Here is a 20,780-nt window from a genome sequence, read left to right on the forward strand (position 1 = left end):
TCGAAGTTAAATAATCAGGGTGACAATATACAGCATTGACATACTCCTTTTCCTATTTGGAACCAGTCAGTTGTTCCCTGTCCAGTTCTAACAGTTGCTTCCTGACCTGTATACAGGTTTCTCAAGAGGCAGGTCAGGTGGTCTGGTATTCCCATCTCTTTCAGAATTTTCCACCGTTTATTGTGATCCACACAGTCAAAGGCTTTGGCATAGTCAATAAAGCAGAAATTGATGTTTTTCTGGTACTCTCTTGTTTAGAATTTACAGGTAATTTAAAGTTTGGGGTATTTTCTGTCTTCTAGTTATGCTAAACCCATACATCTTATGTAGCTTTATTTGATCTTTTGTTTGGGAGACTCAGATTTATGTGACTGCCAATGACTTGTTTCCCAGGTTCCTATAAACTATTTTGTAAGCTAAAATGCCTACTCTTTAGTTTTTGTCTCAAGTATTGAAAACATTTCTCCTCATTTTGAGTCAGTGGTTCATAAAATGTTGAAATCATAGTCAGTTTCTGGTTTTGTAATACAGTTTATAAAACACTTGGTCGTCTTCCTTTTGTGTATTATGGGAGAGCAGGAAGTAAACAAAAATATATCATGTAAGAATTCCTTTGCTTACATAAAGAAAAACAAGAACAACAACAACAAAAACCAGAAAAGATAAATAAGTTGGAGGGTCTTTAAATTGTGAAAACTGTATTCTTTGTTCTGCCAATCTTTCCTGGTTTTGCTCAGCAAATATTTTTCTTTCAACTACCAGGTTGGTGATTTGGACATTAACTATATTAATATAGAGGAAATCCCTGCAAATACCTGTCTTGAATCTATGGATTCTTCTCTGGGGCCTGAGAGCAGCAAATCCAGCCTTCCTACTGAAGCCAGTGCTGGCACATACCCACCAAATAAGAGCCCAGAAGTGACGTCACACACGGAAGCCCAATCATCTTTCATATCATCTAGTTCATATGCTTCCAATTTGAGTCTTTCTTTTGGTCTTCGTGGATTTGAAAAGGAGCAAAGTCGTCTAAAGAAAAGAAGGTAAAGTACTACATTCTAGAGAGAAAATGTAGAAAATCAAAGAACTTTGTAGCTGGACTTGGAAAATTCTATTTTCTTATTGTTATTGCCCCCACCATTTTTATTTCTACATCAAAATTTGCCTCCATTTAGGTTCTTATATTTCATGACTTGAAAGTAAGATACATAAGAAAGCTGACAAAAATATAATAAAAGAAAACCACAATGAGATACCATTTAATACTTACTAGATATGCAAAAATTTTATAAAGTGTAATAATACCATATTTTGGTGAAAATGCATATGATAGAAACTCCTATATACAGTTGATATGAGTGAAAGTTGTATAATAACTTTGGAAAATATTTTGGCATTTTCTTGTAAAGTTGGATGTGCATATATATTATGACCCAGCAGTGTTTCTTCTGTGTCCTAAAAGACATGCATAAGACTATTTATTGCAGTAGGAAATAACCCAAATGGTAGGGGATGAAAAGATAAATTACACTCTAGTTACATAATGGGATACTGTGCGGTAGTAAAAGTGAATTAACTATGACTATGTCTACTTGCATAATCACGTGCAACTTAGAAACATGAAGTAGAACAAAAAAAGGAGCCACAAAATACTTCAGTTAGATCTCACATTTATAAAATGCAAAAACAATCTGTTACTGTAGGGCATGTATAATGTGCTTAAGCAATAAGGAAAAACAAATGAGAATGAAGAGGATAAAAATCCCCAAATTTAAGATACTTGTTACATTGAGTGGGCATTGTAGGGAAAGGATAAAACAACAGTGTGGCCAATGTTTGTTTCAAGTTGAGTGGGTTGATGGGTGTTTATTCTATTTTAAATTTTTTATTGGTGTATAATTGTTTCTGCAATGTTGTTAGTTTCTGCTGTACCACAACGTGAATCAGTTATGTGTACACATATCCCCTCCCTCTTGGACCTCCCTCCACTTCCCCACCATCCTACCCATCTAGGTCATCAAAGAGCAGCAAATTGAGGTGTTTGTTTTATTTTTATCCTCTGTAACTTATAGTTACCTTCCATATAATTTCTTGTATATGTAAAAATGTCCTTAGAACAATCATTTTATTGTGTATGATTGTACATATTTCTATGTGTGTGTGCATATGTGTGAGACCCTGTGTCTTTGTCTTCACTTCTTATCCATTCATCCTTTAGTCTATTTTCTTTAGGGAATAGGCCCATTTTTACTGATTTCATTTTATCCTAGGGCTTCCCGGGTGGCTCAGATGGTAAAGAATCTGCCTGCAATGTGGGAGACCTGGTTTCGAGCCCTGGGTTGGGAAGATCCCCTGGAGAGGAGCCTGGCGGGCTACAATCCATAGGGTTGCAGAGTTGGACACAACTGAGCGACTAAGCACGCATTGACTTTCCTTAGGTAGTGAGAACAAAGAGGATTCTTCATGAGAGTGACAAATGAGAATGAAGAAGAGAAAAATGCCCAAATTTAAGATAATTGTTACATTGAGTGGGCATTGTAGGGAACGAATAAAACAGTGGTGTGGGCAATGTTTGTGAGCCTTGGACCTCTGATTATATGTCCTGTTTTACACATAAGATTATGAATCAAAATAACAATAAAATGAACACACATATGAGTATATATAAATATGTACCTGAATGAATATTCGACAGAAACTTAATCAGAAAGGAGTAAAAGGAAGGGTAAGCATAAGTCACTGGGTGCTGATCCCTGGGTTGCACTGATAAACAACAGCTGGAGGTTAGAAACCTTTAACAGGTAACGGTACCAAGAGTGATGTCTAGTGGATAGATAATAAAAGATCTTCTCTAGATTTTTATTGTGTGAGTTATAGTTTTAAAGATGCTTGTGTGGTCATGGCTGCAAATTAAACTGATGGGACATTTTGGGCTCTGCTTTGATATAAGAGACAAGGAAAATAACCAAATTTGAAGTCTGTTTCTGGTTCTCTGTATTTCAAAATCAAGATGATTTATTGTGTTGTTATTAAAATTTTAGCTCCAGAAGTATAACACTCAAAGAAAAACTACATTTAAAAAGTACATTATATATTAACATGCCTGTGGAAGTTCTCAGCCTCAAAACTTGAGTGGTTTAAAATGTAGATGGAAATGGAAGGAGCTGGAACGGTGCAAGGTCAAATTCTTGCCTTTTAATTTTATGGTTATCAAAGTTAAATGAGGAAAGAAAAGCAGTAGGTTAGCAGCATCACCACCTGCTTCTGAAGTGGAGTTGTCATAGGAATCATTTTTTTAAATCTCTAAAATTGATAATTGAACAGGACATGTTTGGAACCTCACTTGACTCATGCCTGACCCATTTCTTGTCACCAGCTCTGGAATGAGATCTTCACACCTCTCCTTGTCTTAGTGTGCTTCTGCCCTCCTGACTTGTCCAGGGGCAAAGGAAAGAAAGCCATGCTGCATTTTTCACATGTAAATTGCTCCAGAGCCTGCCCCCTCTCCACTAAACAGCTCAGTGGCTCTGTTTTGTCTGTGTTTTTAATATTTGAAAGGTAACTATTTGGGCCTTGTAAAATTCAAACCCAGATCTCCTGCAGTGCAGGCAGATTCTTTACCAGCTGAGCCACCAGGGAAAGCCAATAATTATATTTACAAAACAGAAATAATGAAGATAGTAGTAATTTGAAATGACTTTTGCTAGGTTGAAATGTTGATTCAGGGGAACCATAAAATCTTGTTTAAGAAGATCTATTCAGGATGAGGGGAGAGGAAAAAATGATAGAAATCACTTAAGTATGAATTTTGTTAGGTAGTGAATGAGAGCCCCTTGTAGCTGACACCAATAGAGACTCTGAATTCAGGGAGGTAGAGAGCCATGGCTGTCTTAGTTGATGACTTAGCTGTTTGTTTGCTTTTTGCTGCAGTTCCAGCCTTGATGCCTTGGATGCTGACAGTGAAGGAGAGGGCCATTCGGAGCAGTCGCACAATTGCTACACTCCCGTGTGTCAGAGTTCCTCGAGAACTGGCATTGCTAGCGGGGATGAATTGGACTCTTTTGAGACCAACACTGAACCAGATTTTAATATCTCCAGGACGGAATCATTTTCTTTATCAAGTAGCCTGCAGCTGAAGGTATTCTTATTAGTATTCATTTGGTTTATTAAAAGCCTGGAAAGTATGTTGTCTAAATCTGCTCATCTCTGAAAGACAAATTATGTTTATGGTAACACCTGTGAATGTTTTTTTAATTGAAGACCCATGAACTTCACGAGTCTGTCTTTTCACACTCTCACATTCTAATGTGTATAGTCCCTACGTAGAATGGCTGATTTGTTTTCATGATTCCCCACCAATGAAAATCATCTTATATGTTTTTGGAAAATGCTACCATTTTGTAGTGTTTTCTGCCATCATCCCTTAAGCAATGGGAGAAAGGCTGGTAGTATGAAGTGAGTTTAAAGGATCAAGCTTGTTTTGCACACATAAAATTTTACTTGGTGCTGGTGATGAGGTAAATAATATTGCCAAGGCAGAGGTAACATTTGTTGAGCTGCATGAACTCATCTGGAATACCATAGACTCTGTTAGTTTTTCCACAGGAGACAGCTTTTGTGTCTTTTTTCACATTGGAGTTTCATTTCATTGTGGTTTCTTGAAATGACTAAACTTTTCCAGTCTTACAGGGAAGCCCTTTTCTGTTTGGACCTATGTTTTCTGTTTTATTTCTATTGTCCACTTGTTTTCTTTTTAAATTGAGTTTACTACTGTAAATGCAACGTGTTTGAGTAAAACACTATAAAATGATACGTACTGTGCTTTAACATCTCTTATCTCAAACATGGTGGTTATGATTATGTTTTATTTTTATAGTATGCTCTACAATATGCAAAACATGCTTCATGTATGTACAAAACACATACTTTTCTCATAACTCACCTAGGATATAAAGTGGTATTTTTATTTTAATTTTTGATCTGTTAAAGTTCTGCAAAGATTAGACGTCCACATTGCCCAAAGCTTGGTGATAGAGTCAGAACTCAGATCTAGGCCTTCTGACCCTAGAACCTGAATCCTCTACCCTCAGCTCTGAGGTCTGTACAGCTGTCATCATCTTCTGAAACTAAAGATCATGTGATATTTTTGGATAATAAAAATTAGATATGGTTATTCATGTAGCTAGTTCTCAGACTTGTAATTTGAATGGAACTATGAAAAACTCCAGAGAAGGCAATGGCACCCCACTCCAGTACTCTTGCCTGGAAAATCCCATGGATGGAGGAGCCTGGTTGGCTATAGTCCATGGGGTCGCTAAGAGTTGGACACGACTGAGCGACTTCACTTTCACTTTTCACTGTCATGCATTGGAGAAGGAAATGGCAACCCACTCCAGTGTTCTTGCCTGGAGAATCCCAGGGACGGGGGAGCCTGTTGGGCTGCCGTCTATGGGGTCGCACAGAGTTGGACACGACTGCTGTGACTTAGCAGCAGCAGCAGCATGAAAAACTCATCATTACTTAGAAGGAAAAGTAATGCTCTATGAAATAGTTCTGTACTGTTCACTTTTAAGAAGAATCTATCCTATAAATTATGGCTTGCCTTGCCTTTGTAATTACCCTGTATAATTTTTTGCCAAGGAATTCTGGATAATTTTCAAATTGCTATTGTTAGGAAAAATGATTACCATGCATGACTTCAATGCAGAGGATGGCACTTGGCTAGGGCCCTTTGTGACCAACTCACTGTTAGGGTATAACTTAGGTTGGCCTTTTGGACTGCCAGGCCCACTGGGTCTTTCCCAATAAGAAAGTCATGGTTGCCATGGCTCAAGGCCATTCAAAGCAAGGTCAGGCTTCTATTTTCAACTTTCCTCCAGGCTCTTCAACTAAAGCACAAGCCTAAGGCAACCATGTGCTTTTACTTATGGAGAACAAAAGAAAATAGTGCTTCTAAAGGGCTGTTGCTGATGCCTTGTTTTAGTAACACATTTTGCAGCACTTTCTTTTACCTCTGACCTTAAGTGGTATCTTAATGGGAGGTGGGCATCAGTCCTAAGTCTACATGGCCTCTGTTGGATGGGTTTGGGTGCCGTAAATGGCTTTAGTGACATTCTGTTGCACATTCATGTAAGATTTCTAGAACATGTAAGAAAAACATGTTTTTATTATCTTGCCTTCTTACACTTTCACATATGTTGCCGATATAATGATAGAAATAATAGGTGGTTGGGCACACAGGAAGAAAACAGCAGGTCACTTAAAGGGATAAAGTTAAACTATATAAACCAGTGATAATTCAAACAAAATCCCAGGAAGTACTGGATGGAAGATCTGTTGAAAGATGAGCAAAGACTAGAAGGATTTGTATAATGCTCTGATGCATTCTTTTTTGGAGGCTGCAGCTAATATTACAAATAGCCTTTGTGTGTCAGTCACTCAGTCATGCCCGACTCTGTGATCTCATGGACTGTAGCCCACCAGGCTCCTCTGTCTGTGGAATTCTCCAGGCAAGAATACTGGAGTGGGCAGCCATTCTCTTCTCCAGGGGATCTTCCCAACCCAGGGATCAAACCCTGGTTTCCTGAATTGTAGGCAGATTCTTTGCCATATGAGCTACCAGGGACACCCTCAGGAAATAGCCATTAGGAACTTTTAAGAACATAATTTTAGGTGACTGTTTCTTTACCTTCTAATAATTGTTATGTATATAGATCTTAGTTCATACGGAATTTTGCTTAAAGGCTACAGTTTAAAATTATAAAAATAAATGACAACTCAGGTCAAAAAAAGTCAGACTTGTTGAATATGCAGAGAAAATTATGTGACTTAATTTTTCACTTTTAACCAACATGGTTAGAATGTTATACTTGTATCCTAAGTATATCCTATATACTTGTATAAAGTATATAGGAACTATTCCCGGAGCTCAAGTTTATTTGAGCATTCAAAAAACAATAGCATGTTTTAGAGTTGTGAGTGAGAGACAAACAGAAACAAATCATTAATAAGATTACATCAGAAATATTCAAGTTGAATCGTTTTTGTAAAGGTCCTGATTTAGTAACGTTGATAATGAGTGCATACTTTCAAATCTTCTGTGAAATTTTTTAAAAGCTTTGTTATGATTTCTTTTAGGAATCATTGTTTTCTGGAATCCGTTCACGTTCGTATTCCTGCTCATCACCCAAAATTTCTTTAGGAAAAACTCGATTGATGCGTGATTTTACAGTGTGTAATTCAATTGAAGGTAAGCATTATTTACCATTTGGCTGTGAAAGCATTCTTTTCCAGAGTGGATTTTCAGTTAGTAAAAGTACATAAAACATATAAGAGGAGCAGGCAAGTATTCTAAATTTCATTTTCACTATTGAGTTTTCTACTCTTAGCAAAACCCTCAGCTCACTGGATATCACATAAAGCATAAATTTTATTTTGATGAAATCACAAATATGTACACACCTCTCTGCTGCCTTATTTTTTTTAATAAAATGTTTTCCTCAAGGGCAGTGTAAACTAGAATTTATTCTAGGTTCCTTATTGTGAGAACTTTAGAGAATTTTATTTAAGTAAATTAGTGATGAAATAACCCAACTCCCCAGAGGCAAAGCATTGCAAAATAGATTATCTTCATTTCTTTATTTAATAAGGAACTTTAGCAAGTTAAAAGAACATACTTGAAACACAAATAGGTATATCTCAAACAGTATTTTTTGTGACCCATGTAAACAATAATAGATAAACTTTTATACAATCAAATTTTAATTAGAATACAGCATACCTACAGAGAATTGTTGGAGAAGGCAATGGCACCCCACTCCAGTACTCTTGCCTGGCAAATCCCATGGACGGAGGAGCCTGGTGGGCTGCAGTCCATGGGGTCTCGAAGAGTCGGACACAACTGAATGACTTCCCTTTCACTTTTCACTTTCATGCCTTGGAGAAGGAAATGGCAATCCACTTCAGTGTTCTTGCCTGGAGAATCCCAGGGACGGGGCATCCTGGTGGGCTGCCGTCTATGGGGTCACACAGAGTCGGACACGACTGAAGTGACTTAGCAGCACAGAGAATTGATGCTTTTGAACTGTGGTGTTGGAGAAGACTCTTGAGAGTCCCTTGGACTGAAAGGAGATCAAACCAGTCAATCCTAAAGGAAATCAGTCCTTAATATTCAATTGGAAGGACTGATCCTGAAGCTGAAACTCCAATACTTTGGCCACCTGATGTGAAGAACTGAGTCACTGGAAAAGACCCTGATGCTGGGAAAGATTGAAGGTGGGAGGAGAAGGGGATGACAGAGGATGAGATGGTTGGATGGCATCACCGACTTGATGGACATGAGTTTGATCAAACTCTGGGAGCTGGTGATAGACAGGGAGGCCTGGCGTGCTGCAGTCCATGGGGTTGCAAAAAGTCAGCCATGACTGAGTGACTGAACTGAACTGAACTGAACTGATACCTACAGAAAGAAGTACATATTATAAGCATGTAGTTTGATGAATTTTCAAAAGTGAATTCAGATAAATAAGTAGAATAGTTGTGGGCAACTCAGAGCTGCCCTTATAGTCTCTCTTAGCTACTATCCCAATTGTTAGCTGAATTCTGGAGTGTGATTATTTAATACTTTCTGTTCATAGTGTATTACGTAATAATTACATTTAAAGGTGTTATTGGGAAGTATTAATGTCAGTCTGTAGTATATAGTATTATTACAAATTTTTTGTCAGTGTATCAGATAATGCCTTTTTTTGGTCTATTATCTATCCTTAAGAGTCTTAGAGGACTCAGAAAGCAAGAGATGTACTTAAGTATTCTCAATATTTGGAATATTTAAAATAGAACATATTTTACTCCTTTTTTCTTTCCTTTTTTCTTATTCTTGCTTTGTTATATTGCCATTATTTTGCATTTTTATGCTGTGTGGAGCAATGTTGAAAGCATAATCCTTGTGCTTGGACTTGCCATTCTAAAACAGTGACTCATGAATGGCTTCAGTCAGTATTTGCTGAATGAATATACTGGACAAAATGCATAAATCACAAAACAAGTTCTGCAAGGCATTTTTTCCCTTTTTCCTCCTGGGATGTCTTTTTGGAAGAAGAGAAAACAACACTGATACAAATGTCAGTTTTGATTTTTAGAATGAAAGATGGAGAGAAAGGACTAAGAAAAACAAGGATACAACTACCTTGAGGGGACAGGAGTAGACGATGGATTGAATTTGCCCTGGATTTTTTTTTTTTTAATACCATAAGTCTGTCTAGGATCTCCAGGTCCCCCTGACCTTAGCTTAGGTTGGGATTCCTTTTAATGGCAGCTTGGATACCTTTTCACTAATAGTCTTAGAGATGGCGAATTAACTTTGTGCTATAACTATTTGGAAAACACTTAAGTTTTCTGTGCAGTGTGCAAAATGGTACCTTTGGCTTTTTGTCTCTAGTATCTCTGATTGTTAAATTCTGACAGTTATGATGTTTGAAATCTCAGATGACTGAGGGAAAAATTGAAGTTTGTAAGGGAAAGAGCCCTGATTTATGAGTTCTTTAATGAATAAGGAAGGGTATTTTTGCTTTACATACATTCCGTAAATCTTTGCATTTGAATTAGAAAGAATAAGAAACTGAAATTAATTCCCTGTTTTTTTTCTGTGAATAAAAGCTTGTCTTTAGACAGTATATTTAAAAATAGGGCAGTTGAATGAAGTTTGATACTCTCCAGAGGTAAGAATTACAAACAGGCAATTTAGGTTGAGGTTACACACTAAATGTACAAAGATTCCAATGAATATTCTTCTATGGTAGCAAACATTTGGGTTGATAACATTTAGGTCAGTCAAAATCATAGGACTGCGAAGAGTAAATTAACTCTTAAGGAAAAAGAAATAATTTTAACGTGTGTGTGTGTGTGTGTGTGTATGATCACAGCACATGTGTGAAAGCTTGACTGCTTCAAAGATGTGTTCTAATGTTTCATTGTTCAGTCTGCTTGCTGCTGCTGCTAAGTCGCTTCAGTCGTGTCTGACTCTGTGTGACCCCATAGACGGCAGCCCACCAGGCTCCCCCATCCCTGGGATTCTCCAGGCAAGAACACTGGAGTGGGTTGCCATTTCCTTCTCCAATGTATGAAAGTGAAAAGAGAAAGTGAAGTCGCTCAGTCGTGTCTGACTCTCGCCCCCGTCCATGGGATTTTCCAGGCGAGAGCACTGGAGTGGGGTGCTGTTGCCTGCTTAATCAGGGGTAAATTGACATGTGTGTTCTTATACATCCTCCGTCAATGAGTTCTGAGTCCCTCTGAATTTTTTTCTATTTGAGCAGAGTCCAAGTTTCTTTTTCCTCAGTGGAAAACTCCTGTACATGAGCTGTAATATAGATACACAAAGATAGGATGGTCTTTCAGTCTTTTTTATACTTATTTGTAATGTTCTGTCTTCCTTATCATTTCCAAAGGGTTACTTATGATAATTTCTCGTGCTTTTTTTTGGTTCTGTTTTTTTGAGCCCAGAGTGCAATGGTGGCAACTTTACTATGTAATGCTTTATACATGAAAGAAAATTCACTATAATTCCCTTTGGTAGTTCATGGGTTTAGGTCAAAAGGAATGTTCTCCATGTTGAAATGACGATTACAGCATCCCAGCGCTCTACATTTAAGAATCTGTGGAGTGAAGTGAATGTACTTTTGAACATTGTTGTGCTCTGATGGATGGAATCCTGTTAGACTTTGTCCAGTTGCCTGGGTCTGATTCTGTTACTTTATTAGCTTGATTATTTTGGCTAAATGGCTTATTCTCCTGACATCTCAGTCTGTGTACAATAATAATAATGCTTTCTGCCCATGACATAATTTGCAGAATATTTAATGGGAAGAAAATAAAAAAGTCTTCAGATTCTTCATAGTGGGTTTTCTACTACCTACAAGATAGTCTTGGGTTCAGCATTGAAATTCCACATTTCAGAGGACATGTTTTTCTTAGTTTTCCTCCATGTCCATCTGGTCCATTTCCCTTTGCAACCTCGCTGTGCCTCTTCACTCTCCTGGACTGTGACAGTAAAGGGCCTGTCCCTGCTGTGTGAATGTTGCGCTCCACAGCGGCTGCCCCTCCTTCAGTCTCTCTCTCTGTATATGTCCGTGTCTCTGCTCCATCCCTGTAGTAGATACTCCAGCTGGGCAAACAAGCTGGTGCTAAGCTGCTTGCAGGAATCCCCCCTTTCTACTCTCCCACCCCCAAGCCCAGTGGGGGAGGGACTCTCCCCTTGCCATAAGCTGCAAAGCACATCTCCAAACTGACTGCTCTGTGAAGGCATTACAGGTGTATTAAAACGGACTCTCCCTAGGCTAGCTTGCAAGACTCTTCTAAGCTTTGCAAAAAAGCCACTAAGATATTTATTGATTCTGTATTATGTTGGGAAACGAGTGGTAAGAATAAGGAATGAAGGGATAGGAGGGAAATCTGGGGGAGAATGGATATGTATGTGTATGGCTGAGTCCCATGGCTGTCTACCTGAACTATCACAACATTGTTAATTGGTGTGTTCCAATATAAAATAAAAAGTTAAAAAAAAGAATAGGAGATGAAGCCCTAGTGAGAGATACTGAGAAAGGTCGAACTGGTTTTCCACCCTTCTGAAAATGTCTGCTGCCCCTTGCTGCTGCTGCTGCTGCTAAGTCACTTCAGTCGTGTCCGACTCTGTGCGACCCCATAGACGGCAGCCCACCAGGCTCCCCCATCCCTGGGATTCTCCAGGCAAGAACACTGGAGTGGGTTGCCATTTCCTTCTCCAATGCATGAAAGTGAAAAGTGAAAGTGAAGTCGCTCAGTTGTGTCCGACTCTGAGCGACCCCAAGGGCTGCAGCCCACCAGGCTCCTCCATCCATGGGATTTTCCAGGCAAGAGTACTGGAGTGGGGTGCCAGTGCCTTAACTTAGTTCATAAAATCATTAAATGTTGCCATGTTTTGGCCTCCTCTCCATTTTCTCCAAATTAGGGAAAGTGATAAAGATATCTGGAGCAGTGCCCTAGTTACACAGAATAACTTGTTTTCTTGTTATTTGTTAACTGGTGGTATGTATAATGATAACGTAGAGTTGAGTACATTGTGTGCACTTCAGACTAACACATGACTGCTCATTCGTCTGCCTTCGTTTTCATTTTATTGTTCTGTGTCTTGTAGAGCAAAGAGCTTACAGCTTTCCGGAGCCACCGAGAGAACAAAGGTATTTTAACTCTTTCAGATTCCTGAGGCACTGTTTGATCCATCTTTGGAAATGTTTAGCCATTGTTTTCGGTACCTGTTCAGTAGTTTGTGAGAGGTTTTGCATAAAGAGCATGCTTGAGGCTTTGCTCCCTTTGTGATCTGCGTGGGTGTACGTGTGCCCGCTGCTCCGTTCAGTCCCTGGATGAGCAGGGCTCAGGACTGGGGACAGAGTAGGCTGGGGTTATTTTCAAAGCCAAACACTTCCAAGCACAGGACAGTGGGGAGCAGTGTGAGACCACCTGCTTTAGAAAGGCATCAGGTTCTCACAAGGTCTGTCCTCCACAACAGGAAGACTGCTGCGTGATAACAGGCCCTGGTGCCAGCTACAGAAAGGGTCTAACATCCCTGCTGCTGTCATCATGGAGTCTTGTTTAGAAGTGTTATGTTTGAAACAAAGAATAAATGATACAGAAAACGCTTTGAACATTATCAACTTTGTGATTAATATGCAGATTTGAAAGCTGTACGCCCTAAGCTGCTCTTTCCTCTAGAAGGTAAAACTGTCCTTGGAGTTAACCTTGGGCAGCCAATGAGCCAGCAAACTGGACCACTGTGTTCTGTGGGTCTTGAGAAACTAACTGTTAGGAGTCACACTGTGAAACAGCCTTGGGGTTATGTCAGACATGGCACAAATGTTTGACTTTGAGAGACCATATGAGAAGGAAGAAAATCGTTTTAATTTGGGTGCTATTAATGCTCAAACTCTGAGATCTTTTACTATATAGATCAGAATGGACTATTTTGCTTTACATCTTGGACTGTAAGTATGAAGAAGAAAAAGAAATCTCCTTTTGTTCCTTTCTATTTTTTGGAAACCAGAATAGAAATTTTGAAACAGAGACAGACTTAGAATGCCACTTAAGCATAGGCCAACGAGGATGGCATCAGGACAATGACAGTGATGACAGTAGAGAGCAATGACTGTTGTTGGGTGTTTTCATGTGCCTGGCACCATTTTAGATGCTTTACATTTATGACTTACTTAAATTATTTACTGACTACTTCTGGAATTTGTTCATCATCCTGGTCATCATTTTGATTAGCAGTCTTCTCCTTGCCATCTTTTTAACAATTGAAGAAGTAGGCTGGGGTTATTTGACTGATTGTAAAGATTTATTTTTAAATCAAAAATATTTTCCATCAGGAGAGGAATTTAAGACTGAGTGAGCCAATGTCAGAATCAGTTAAGTACTGACTTATAAAATGTGTTAGCTTGAATGGAGACACAGGCAGAGAACAGACTCATGGACATGGGGCAGTAGGGAGGAAGGAGAAGGTGGGATGTATGGAGAGAGTAACATGGAAACTTACATAATCGTATGTAAAATAGATTGCCAATGGGAATTTGCTGTATGACTCAGGGAACTCAAATCAGAGTTCTGTTAACAACCTAGAGGGGTGGGATGGGGAGGGAGGTTCAAGACAGAGGGGACACATGTATACCTATGGCTGATTCATGTTGATATTTGGCAGAGACCAACACAATTCTGTAAGGCAATTATCCTCCAATTAAAAAATAAATGAATTTAGAATTTAAAAATAAAAAGTAAAAGGGCTTGAACAACAACAAAAAGTGTTAGCTTGGATGGAATGTATAGGGATCATCTCTTTCTCTCATATTCCTCATTCCTGGTCCCCGCCCCCCATTCTTTGGTCTGTCTCTGGTCTACATCCCGAAAGCATCCACCTTTCTTAGCCCTATCCCCTGGTGTATCCAGTAGAGTCAATCTTTCACCTCACCCACTGTATTCCTGATAGCTTGTTGGTTACGCCAGTATGATACCTGCCTAGACCCTAATGCTTTGCTTTGGTCATGTTATAGATATTTACTTGAGGGTTTGCCTTATTTATTTGCCTTATTTATTTTGATCACTTAGTTTCTGGAAAAGAGTTCAGCCAGGTAAAAGGAGCCGGGGCGGGGGCTCATTTTGGACCTTGCAGGCTCATTCCTGTAGGAGCAGACACTTCATCTATCCCAAGTCCTTAGGATTATGTGGTATGACTCAGTTATTTTATTGCCACCATCCATCTTAAATCTGATGGATCTACTACCTTTTATTTAAAAAAAAAAACTGATCTGAGTGTTCAAAGTTGAAGTCTCAACTCTGTCAATTTTCAATTTGGAAAACTGGAGCTTTTTAAACACTTAGATGCCAGGTTCTGAAAAAAACAAATAGGTTAGCATATTGACTACGCCAAAGCCTTTGACTGTGTGGATCACAATAAACTGTGGAAAATTCTGAAAGAGATGGGAATACCAGACCACCTGACCTGCCTCTTGAGAAATCTGTATGCAGGTCAGGAAGCAACAGTTAGAACTGGACATGGAACAACAGACTGGTTCCAAATAGGAAAAGGAGTACGTCAAGGCTGTATATTGTCACCCTGCATATTTAACTTATATGCAGAGTACATCATGAGAAATGCTGGGCTGGATGAAGCACAAGCTGGAATCAAGACTGCTGGGAGAAATATCAATAACCTCAGATATGCAGATGACACCACCCTTATGGCAGAAAGTGAAGAGGAATTAAAAAGCCTCTTGATGAAAGTGAAAGAGGAGAGTGAAAAAGTTGGCTTAAAGCTCAACATTCAGAAAACGAAGATCATAGCATCTGGTCCCATCACTTCATGGGAAATAGATGGGGAAACAGTGGAAACAGTGTCAGACTTTATTTTTCTAGGCTCCAAAATCACTGCAGATGGTGACTGCAGCCATGAAATTAAAAGACACTTACTCCTTGGAAGGAAAGTTATGACCAACCTAGATAGCATATTTAAAAGCAGAGACATTACTTTGCCAACAAAGGTCCGTCTAGTCAAGGCTATGGTTTTTCCTGTGGTCATGTATGGATGTGAGAGTTGGACTGTGAAGAAAGCTGAGTGCCAAAGAATTGATGCTTTTGAACTGTAGTGTTGGAGAAGACTCTTGAGAGTCCCTTGGACTGCAAGGAGATCCAACCAGTCCATTCTAAAGGAGATCAGCTCTGGGTGTTCTTTGGAAGGAATGATGCTAAAGCTGGAACTCTAATACTTTGGCCACCTCATGCGAAGAGTTGATTCATTGGAAAAGACTCTGATGCTGGGAGGGATTGGGGGCAGGAGGAGAAGGGGACGACAGAGGATGAGATGGCTGGATGGCATCACTGACTCGATGGACGTGAGTCTGAGTGAACTCCAGGAGTTGGTGATGGACAGGGAGGCTGGCGTGCTGCGATTCATGGGGTCGCAAAGAGTTGGAGACGACTGAGCAACTGAACTGAGCTGACCTATCATTCTTTAGTTCCAAGAGTTAGATCTCCTCCCATATTGTTCTTCTCTTAGATACTGGATGGCTCTTGATGGTGTCCCAAAAGGTGTTCCAGAGAGGATTTCTTTTCAGCTTTCAAATGTACTTTTTTCTCCATTCCATGTTATTCCAAGAGTTTTGCAAAGCAGAATGCTTAAAACACAAGGGGTATAGAAATTTATGGATATATTAAGCAGTGGGTTATCTGAGAGGGTGGCTGTGAAAGTAGAAGGAAAAAAAGAGGGCCTGGGTTCCTCGTGTTATTCTGAGTAGTTGTAAGACACTTTCATTTCTGTTTATCTTTTAAACTATTTTCTGTAAGTAGCAAACCCAGTTTCACTAACTGCAGGATTTCGATGGCAGGACATACACTGTCCTGCAGGACCGAGAGGTAGCTCTGAAGTATTCCTTATTTATTTTAAATGCATTCATAGATATGAATTCTCAAGTCTAATAGAAAGGTCAAATAACTTAGTTTTCTTTAATGTGTACCAGGTAATTACATGTTATATTTAAGTGTGAGAAAGAACCTTAGAAATAATTTAGTCTTTGATTAGATAGGAAAAGTTAAAGTCCTAGAAAGTTGTCATTTTACATTTCATGCATATCTATAGCATGCTTGCTTTTGAGAAGTATTTCCCAGAGATGAATGTATTAGCCACCAACACTGACAAATGGGAAGTCTGAGGGGGATAGAGAGACATTGGTTATGAAATGTTTATTATGGAAATAGTCTGCAGAAATGTTATCTGCTTGATCTTTAATATATTCATGCTTTCTCTCTCTGTGATAAGATTAGAAATATCAGAAGATCAGACACAGTTCTGGGAAAATAAAGTTCCAGGGAAATTTTATTTTCATAGCTGGGACCATTTTTTTCCTCCTAAAGAGTGAGTCCATGGACTAGTGGAAAATAAATGATATTCGGTGTGTTCAAAGATTGGGTACAGTTACCTTTAGCTTACCTCTTATTTTGAGGGAGTTTCTGTAGTCTTCTCTCCTTTCCAACAGAGAGAATCTCAGGTTGCAGAAAACGTGACTGAGTGGGAGAGACGGAACCCTGAGGCAGATGATCTGTTTCTCAGGCTATACGGACAAAGAAATGTGTGTCTTCTGAGTATTATCTCTGTTCCAAAAATAAATAAAGTCCCAGTTTCATGTCATTAGTTATTTGGCTTCTGGGTACTAGAAAAATTCTATTAGCATGGTAAACAGGGAGATGAATGTTTTCAGAATAAAGTTGTGATTCTAGGATTTCCTTTATTTCTCCAATATTTTAATATATTCTTTTTAAAGTATTCAGAAAAGCTGAAAGAATTATATACTAGAATACCTATTTCCACCACCTAGATTCTGTAATTGTTAGCATTCATTGTGAGGTAGTTGCTTTATCACATACCTGTTCAAGTAAATATAAGATGTATTTTTGAAAGTTTCTATTCTTATCTTTAGAATAACCATTAAAGGCTGAAAAAATATATATGTTTAAATATATGTGTAATATATATACACAAAAATATATGTGTAAAATACATCTGTGTATTTGTCTATACACACACATATGTATGTATGACTCCTGGTTTTTTTGCTCCCTCTGATAAGTTTTATAAGCTGTGATAACAGGTTCTTTTTTGTAGAATTCAGGAAGAAGAATGGGATAAATACATCATACCTGCCAAATCAGAATCTGAAAAATACAAAGTGAGCCGAACTTTTAGCTTCCTCATGAATAGGATGACCAGCCCTCGGAATAAATCAAAGGTAATTAAGGTTTTATGCCTACTGTCCATAAAGCATGAATGGCTCAGTTTCTGAGCAATTAGTATAGTTTGCACTTTCCCTTTAAATTCACTTACCACAGATTTTATACACACACGTTTAAACATCTCTGTATTTCATGTGGGGCATTTTCCAAGTCATTGGAAGTACAGAGACCACGTCATCCTGGTAGAGGTTTCATTTTGGCGTTATCGTATCCCTTGGTGTGCAGCCCTCCTCTCCTGATAGGACACATAAAGACTTTGTATGATTTCTGTACGTTGGCTGGCTCTGAGCATTTTTCTCTTCTTTTTTTTTTCTCCACGTTGCTGCTGCTGCCATACCTGAAGACAAAAGGCAAGGATGCCAAAGACAAAGAGAAACTGACTCGACATCAGTTTGTCCCTGGAACTTTCTCTGGGGTTCTGCAGTGTTTGGTTTGTGATAAAACGCTCCTGGGGAAAGAGTCATTCCAGTGCTCCAGTAAGTTCTTGGGCCCCACGTGGGCTGTCTTCCCGCTTCGCCTCCCGCGAGAATAAGCATCCTGAGGGTAGTGCCATCACTCAGTGCGCTCACACAGACGTCTGTTTCTGTGCCTCCATGTGGTTTCATTAGCAAGCAGCGACCTGTAATGGCTGACTCCATACTTTTCATCCACATGTGATAGTCTCTCCCCAAACAGGCTTGCATACCTCACTGCCTACTGATGTCTCCACTTGGAAGTCTGAGCAGTGTCACAAATGTTACGTGTCCCCCTGGGGCTCCTCTCACTTCCCTCTGTGCCCACCTACAAGCTGACCCTCTCAGTTAATGGCAGTCCCATCCTTCCAGCCAAATGCTTGTGCCAAAATTATTCCTACATCCAAGCCTTGAACGTTACTCTTGGCTCTAGCTTCAAAATATATTAATATTTAGAGCCAACCACTTCTCACACCTGCCACTGTTAGCAGCTTGGTCTAAATCTGCCATCTCAATGGCTTTGCAACTGGTTCCCTTGTGCATTTACTGCAGAAAGTATAGTTCTCAAAACATCAGTCTGAGTGCGTTTGTCAAGGCATTATCCCCATGTTCCAGATTCTCTTGACACTTCCTGTCATCCCCTGGGACAGCCAGAGCCCTGACAATGGCTCCCAGGCCCCCATGGTCTCTCTCCTCCCGGCCCCTCCCCGACTCCTCCGGTTCAGTCCCTCTGGCATCTTTGCTGTTCTTCCAGCATGCCAGGCTCCAGGCGCACTCCTGCCTGTGGGCTCTCCTGCATATCCCCCTGCCTGCAGAAGTCTTGCCACAGTCAGCCGATGGTTTGCCCCCTCACCTCCTTCAGGTCTGCTCAGATGGCACCCCTTAGTTAGGCCTTTCCTGACCACCCTTTGCTTGGCTTACTTCCTGTCCCCCTTTCCTCTTTCTTATCCCACTATAGCATTTCACATCATCTAACTTGCTGTCTGTTCTCTGTATCAATTTTATTATCTGTCTCCTTCACCAGATTATAAATTCTACAAGGGATGGGTTTTTGTCTGTTGATTTTGTCCTCTGCTATGTCTGTAGTGCCTGGAATAATGCTTGCATAGTTCAGTTCAGTTCAGTTCAGTCGCTCAGTCGTGTCTGACTCTTTGCGACCCCATGAATCGCAGCACGCCAGGCCTCCCTGTCCATCACCAACTCCCAGAGTTCACTCAGACTCACGTCCATCGAGTCAGTGATGCCATCCAGCCATCTCATCCTCTGTCGTCCCCTTCTCCTCCTGCCCCCAATCCCTCCCAGCATCAGAGTCTTTTCAGTGAGTCAACTCTTCGTATGAGGTGGCCAAAGTACTGGAGTTTCAGCTTTAGCATCATTCCTTCCAAAGAACACCCAGGGCTGATCTCCTTTAGAATGGACTGGTTGGATCTCCTTGTAGTCCAAGGGACTCTCAAGAGTCTTCTCCAACACCACAGTTCAAAAGCATCAATTCTTCGGCGCTCAGCCTTCTTCACAGTCCAACTCTCACATCCATACATGACCACTGGAAAAACCATAGCCTTGACTAGCCGGACCTTTGTTGGCAAAGTAATGTCTCTGCTTTTGAATATGCTATCTAGGTTGGTCATCACTTTCCTTCCAAGGAGTAAGCGTCTTTTAATTTCATGGGTGCAGTCACCATCTGCAGTGATTTTGGAGCTCAAAAAAATAAAGTCTGACACTGTTTCCATTGTTTCCCCATCTATTTCCCTTGCATAGTAGGGGCTTAGTAAATATTTGTGGAATGAAAGAATAACTCAGTGCAAGAGAATTCAGGCCCAGGCAGATGAAATACATTTTGTGGTACTTGTTGGTGGCCAGAATTCAGGAGACATTTTGGAAGTGGCATGGGAGTACACAGGGAGGCGAAGAGCAGGGGAAGATTATATGTAAAGTTCTTCAATAAATTCCCAGAAAATGATTAAAAATGTGAATGTAGCCATTCACATTGTCTTTAACATGCCAGTTTCATTGCATGTTTGAATGTTGCTTTCCTTGGGGACTTGATTTCTTTCTTTTATGGGACCTGATGTAGCATCAAGCAAAAAGAATAAAACTACTCTGAAAAATAAAGTGTGTTCATTTAAAAAATAGCACCAAGCAGTCTAGCTGTGATTTACTTTGCTAAATTTTTAGAAGTTTGTGGAAAGGATTGTTTGTGGATTGTTAATGGCTTGCCTCCATGACTTCCCTGGTGGCTTAGATGGTAAAGCGTCTGCCTACAATGCAGGAGACCCGGGTTCAATCCCTGGGTTGGGAAGATCTCCTGGAGAAGGAAACAGCAACCCACTGCAGTATTCTTGCTTGGAAAATCCCTTGGATGGAGGAGCCTGGCAGGCTACAGTCCATGGGGTCGCAAAGAGTCAGACACGACCGAGCGACTTCGCTTCACCACACTTGCGTGTCAGCAGCCAGTTTACTGGCGTGATGGCACATGCTTCATCAGTTGCGACTCCTTTCTTCTTCACAGGGTCAGATCCCTTCATCTGACCCCCAGCCACATCTCTGACCTTTTTGTCCTCTCATTTTTATTTTTTTTTACTAATTAAGAAAATTAAAATTGATTGATCTATTTGTATTTGGCTGCACTGGGTCTTCATTGCTGGTGTGGGCTTTCTCCCGTTGCGATGAGTGGGAGCCACCCTTCCCTGTGGTGCACAGGCTGCTTTTTGTGGTGACTTCTCTTGTTGCTGAGCACAGGCTCTAGGGTGAGCAGGCTTCAGCAGTTGCGCCTTGCGGGCTCCAGAGTGCTGGTTCAGTGGTTGTGACTCAGAGACTTAGTTGCTCCACAGCATGTGGGATCTTCCCCAACCGGGAATCGAACCCACGTCCCCTGCATCGGCAGGTGATTCTTAACCACTGGACCACCAGGGAAGCCTTCTCCTCATTTTTAGATGAACTCCTCAAGTTGGGCTGCCTCCACCCACTGCTCTGGTGTCCGTTCCTGCCACGTCTTCCTCAATGATCGGATTTTGACCTCTGTCC

General features: G+C 40.2%; 1 protein-coding gene and 1 non-coding gene across 9 annotated transcripts in view; both read left to right on the plus strand.

Annotated features, from left to right (window-relative positions):
* Positions 1-20,780, plus strand: part of ARHGEF28 (Rho guanine nucleotide exchange factor 28) — a 345,798-nt gene that overhangs the window by 238,673 nt on the left and 86,345 nt on the right. For all 8 annotated transcript variants that reach the window (XM_070357593.1, XM_070357587.1, XM_070357588.1 and 5 more), the window contains 6 exons: positions 763-1,040; positions 3,928-4,135; positions 7,135-7,246; positions 12,167-12,209; positions 17,177-17,300; positions 17,648-17,780. In XM_070357593.1, the coding sequence (XP_070213694.1) occupies positions 763-1,040; positions 3,928-4,135; positions 7,135-7,246; positions 12,167-12,209; positions 17,177-17,300; positions 17,648-17,780 (898 nt within the window). The remainder of the gene's footprint in view (positions 1-762; positions 1,041-3,927; positions 4,136-7,134; positions 7,247-12,166; positions 12,210-17,176; positions 17,301-17,647; positions 17,781-20,780) is intronic.
* Positions 19,984-20,055, plus strand: TRNAC-ACA (transfer RNA cysteine (anticodon ACA)). The gene has a single exon. It is a non-coding gene; the product is annotated as a tRNA-Cys (tRNA).

Source organism: Bos mutus, chromosome 20, assembly GCF_027580195.1.
Source record: "Bos mutus isolate GX-2022 chromosome 20, NWIPB_WYAK_1.1, whole genome shotgun sequence".
Lineage (NCBI taxonomy): Eukaryota > Metazoa > Chordata > Mammalia > Artiodactyla > Bovidae > Bos > Bos mutus.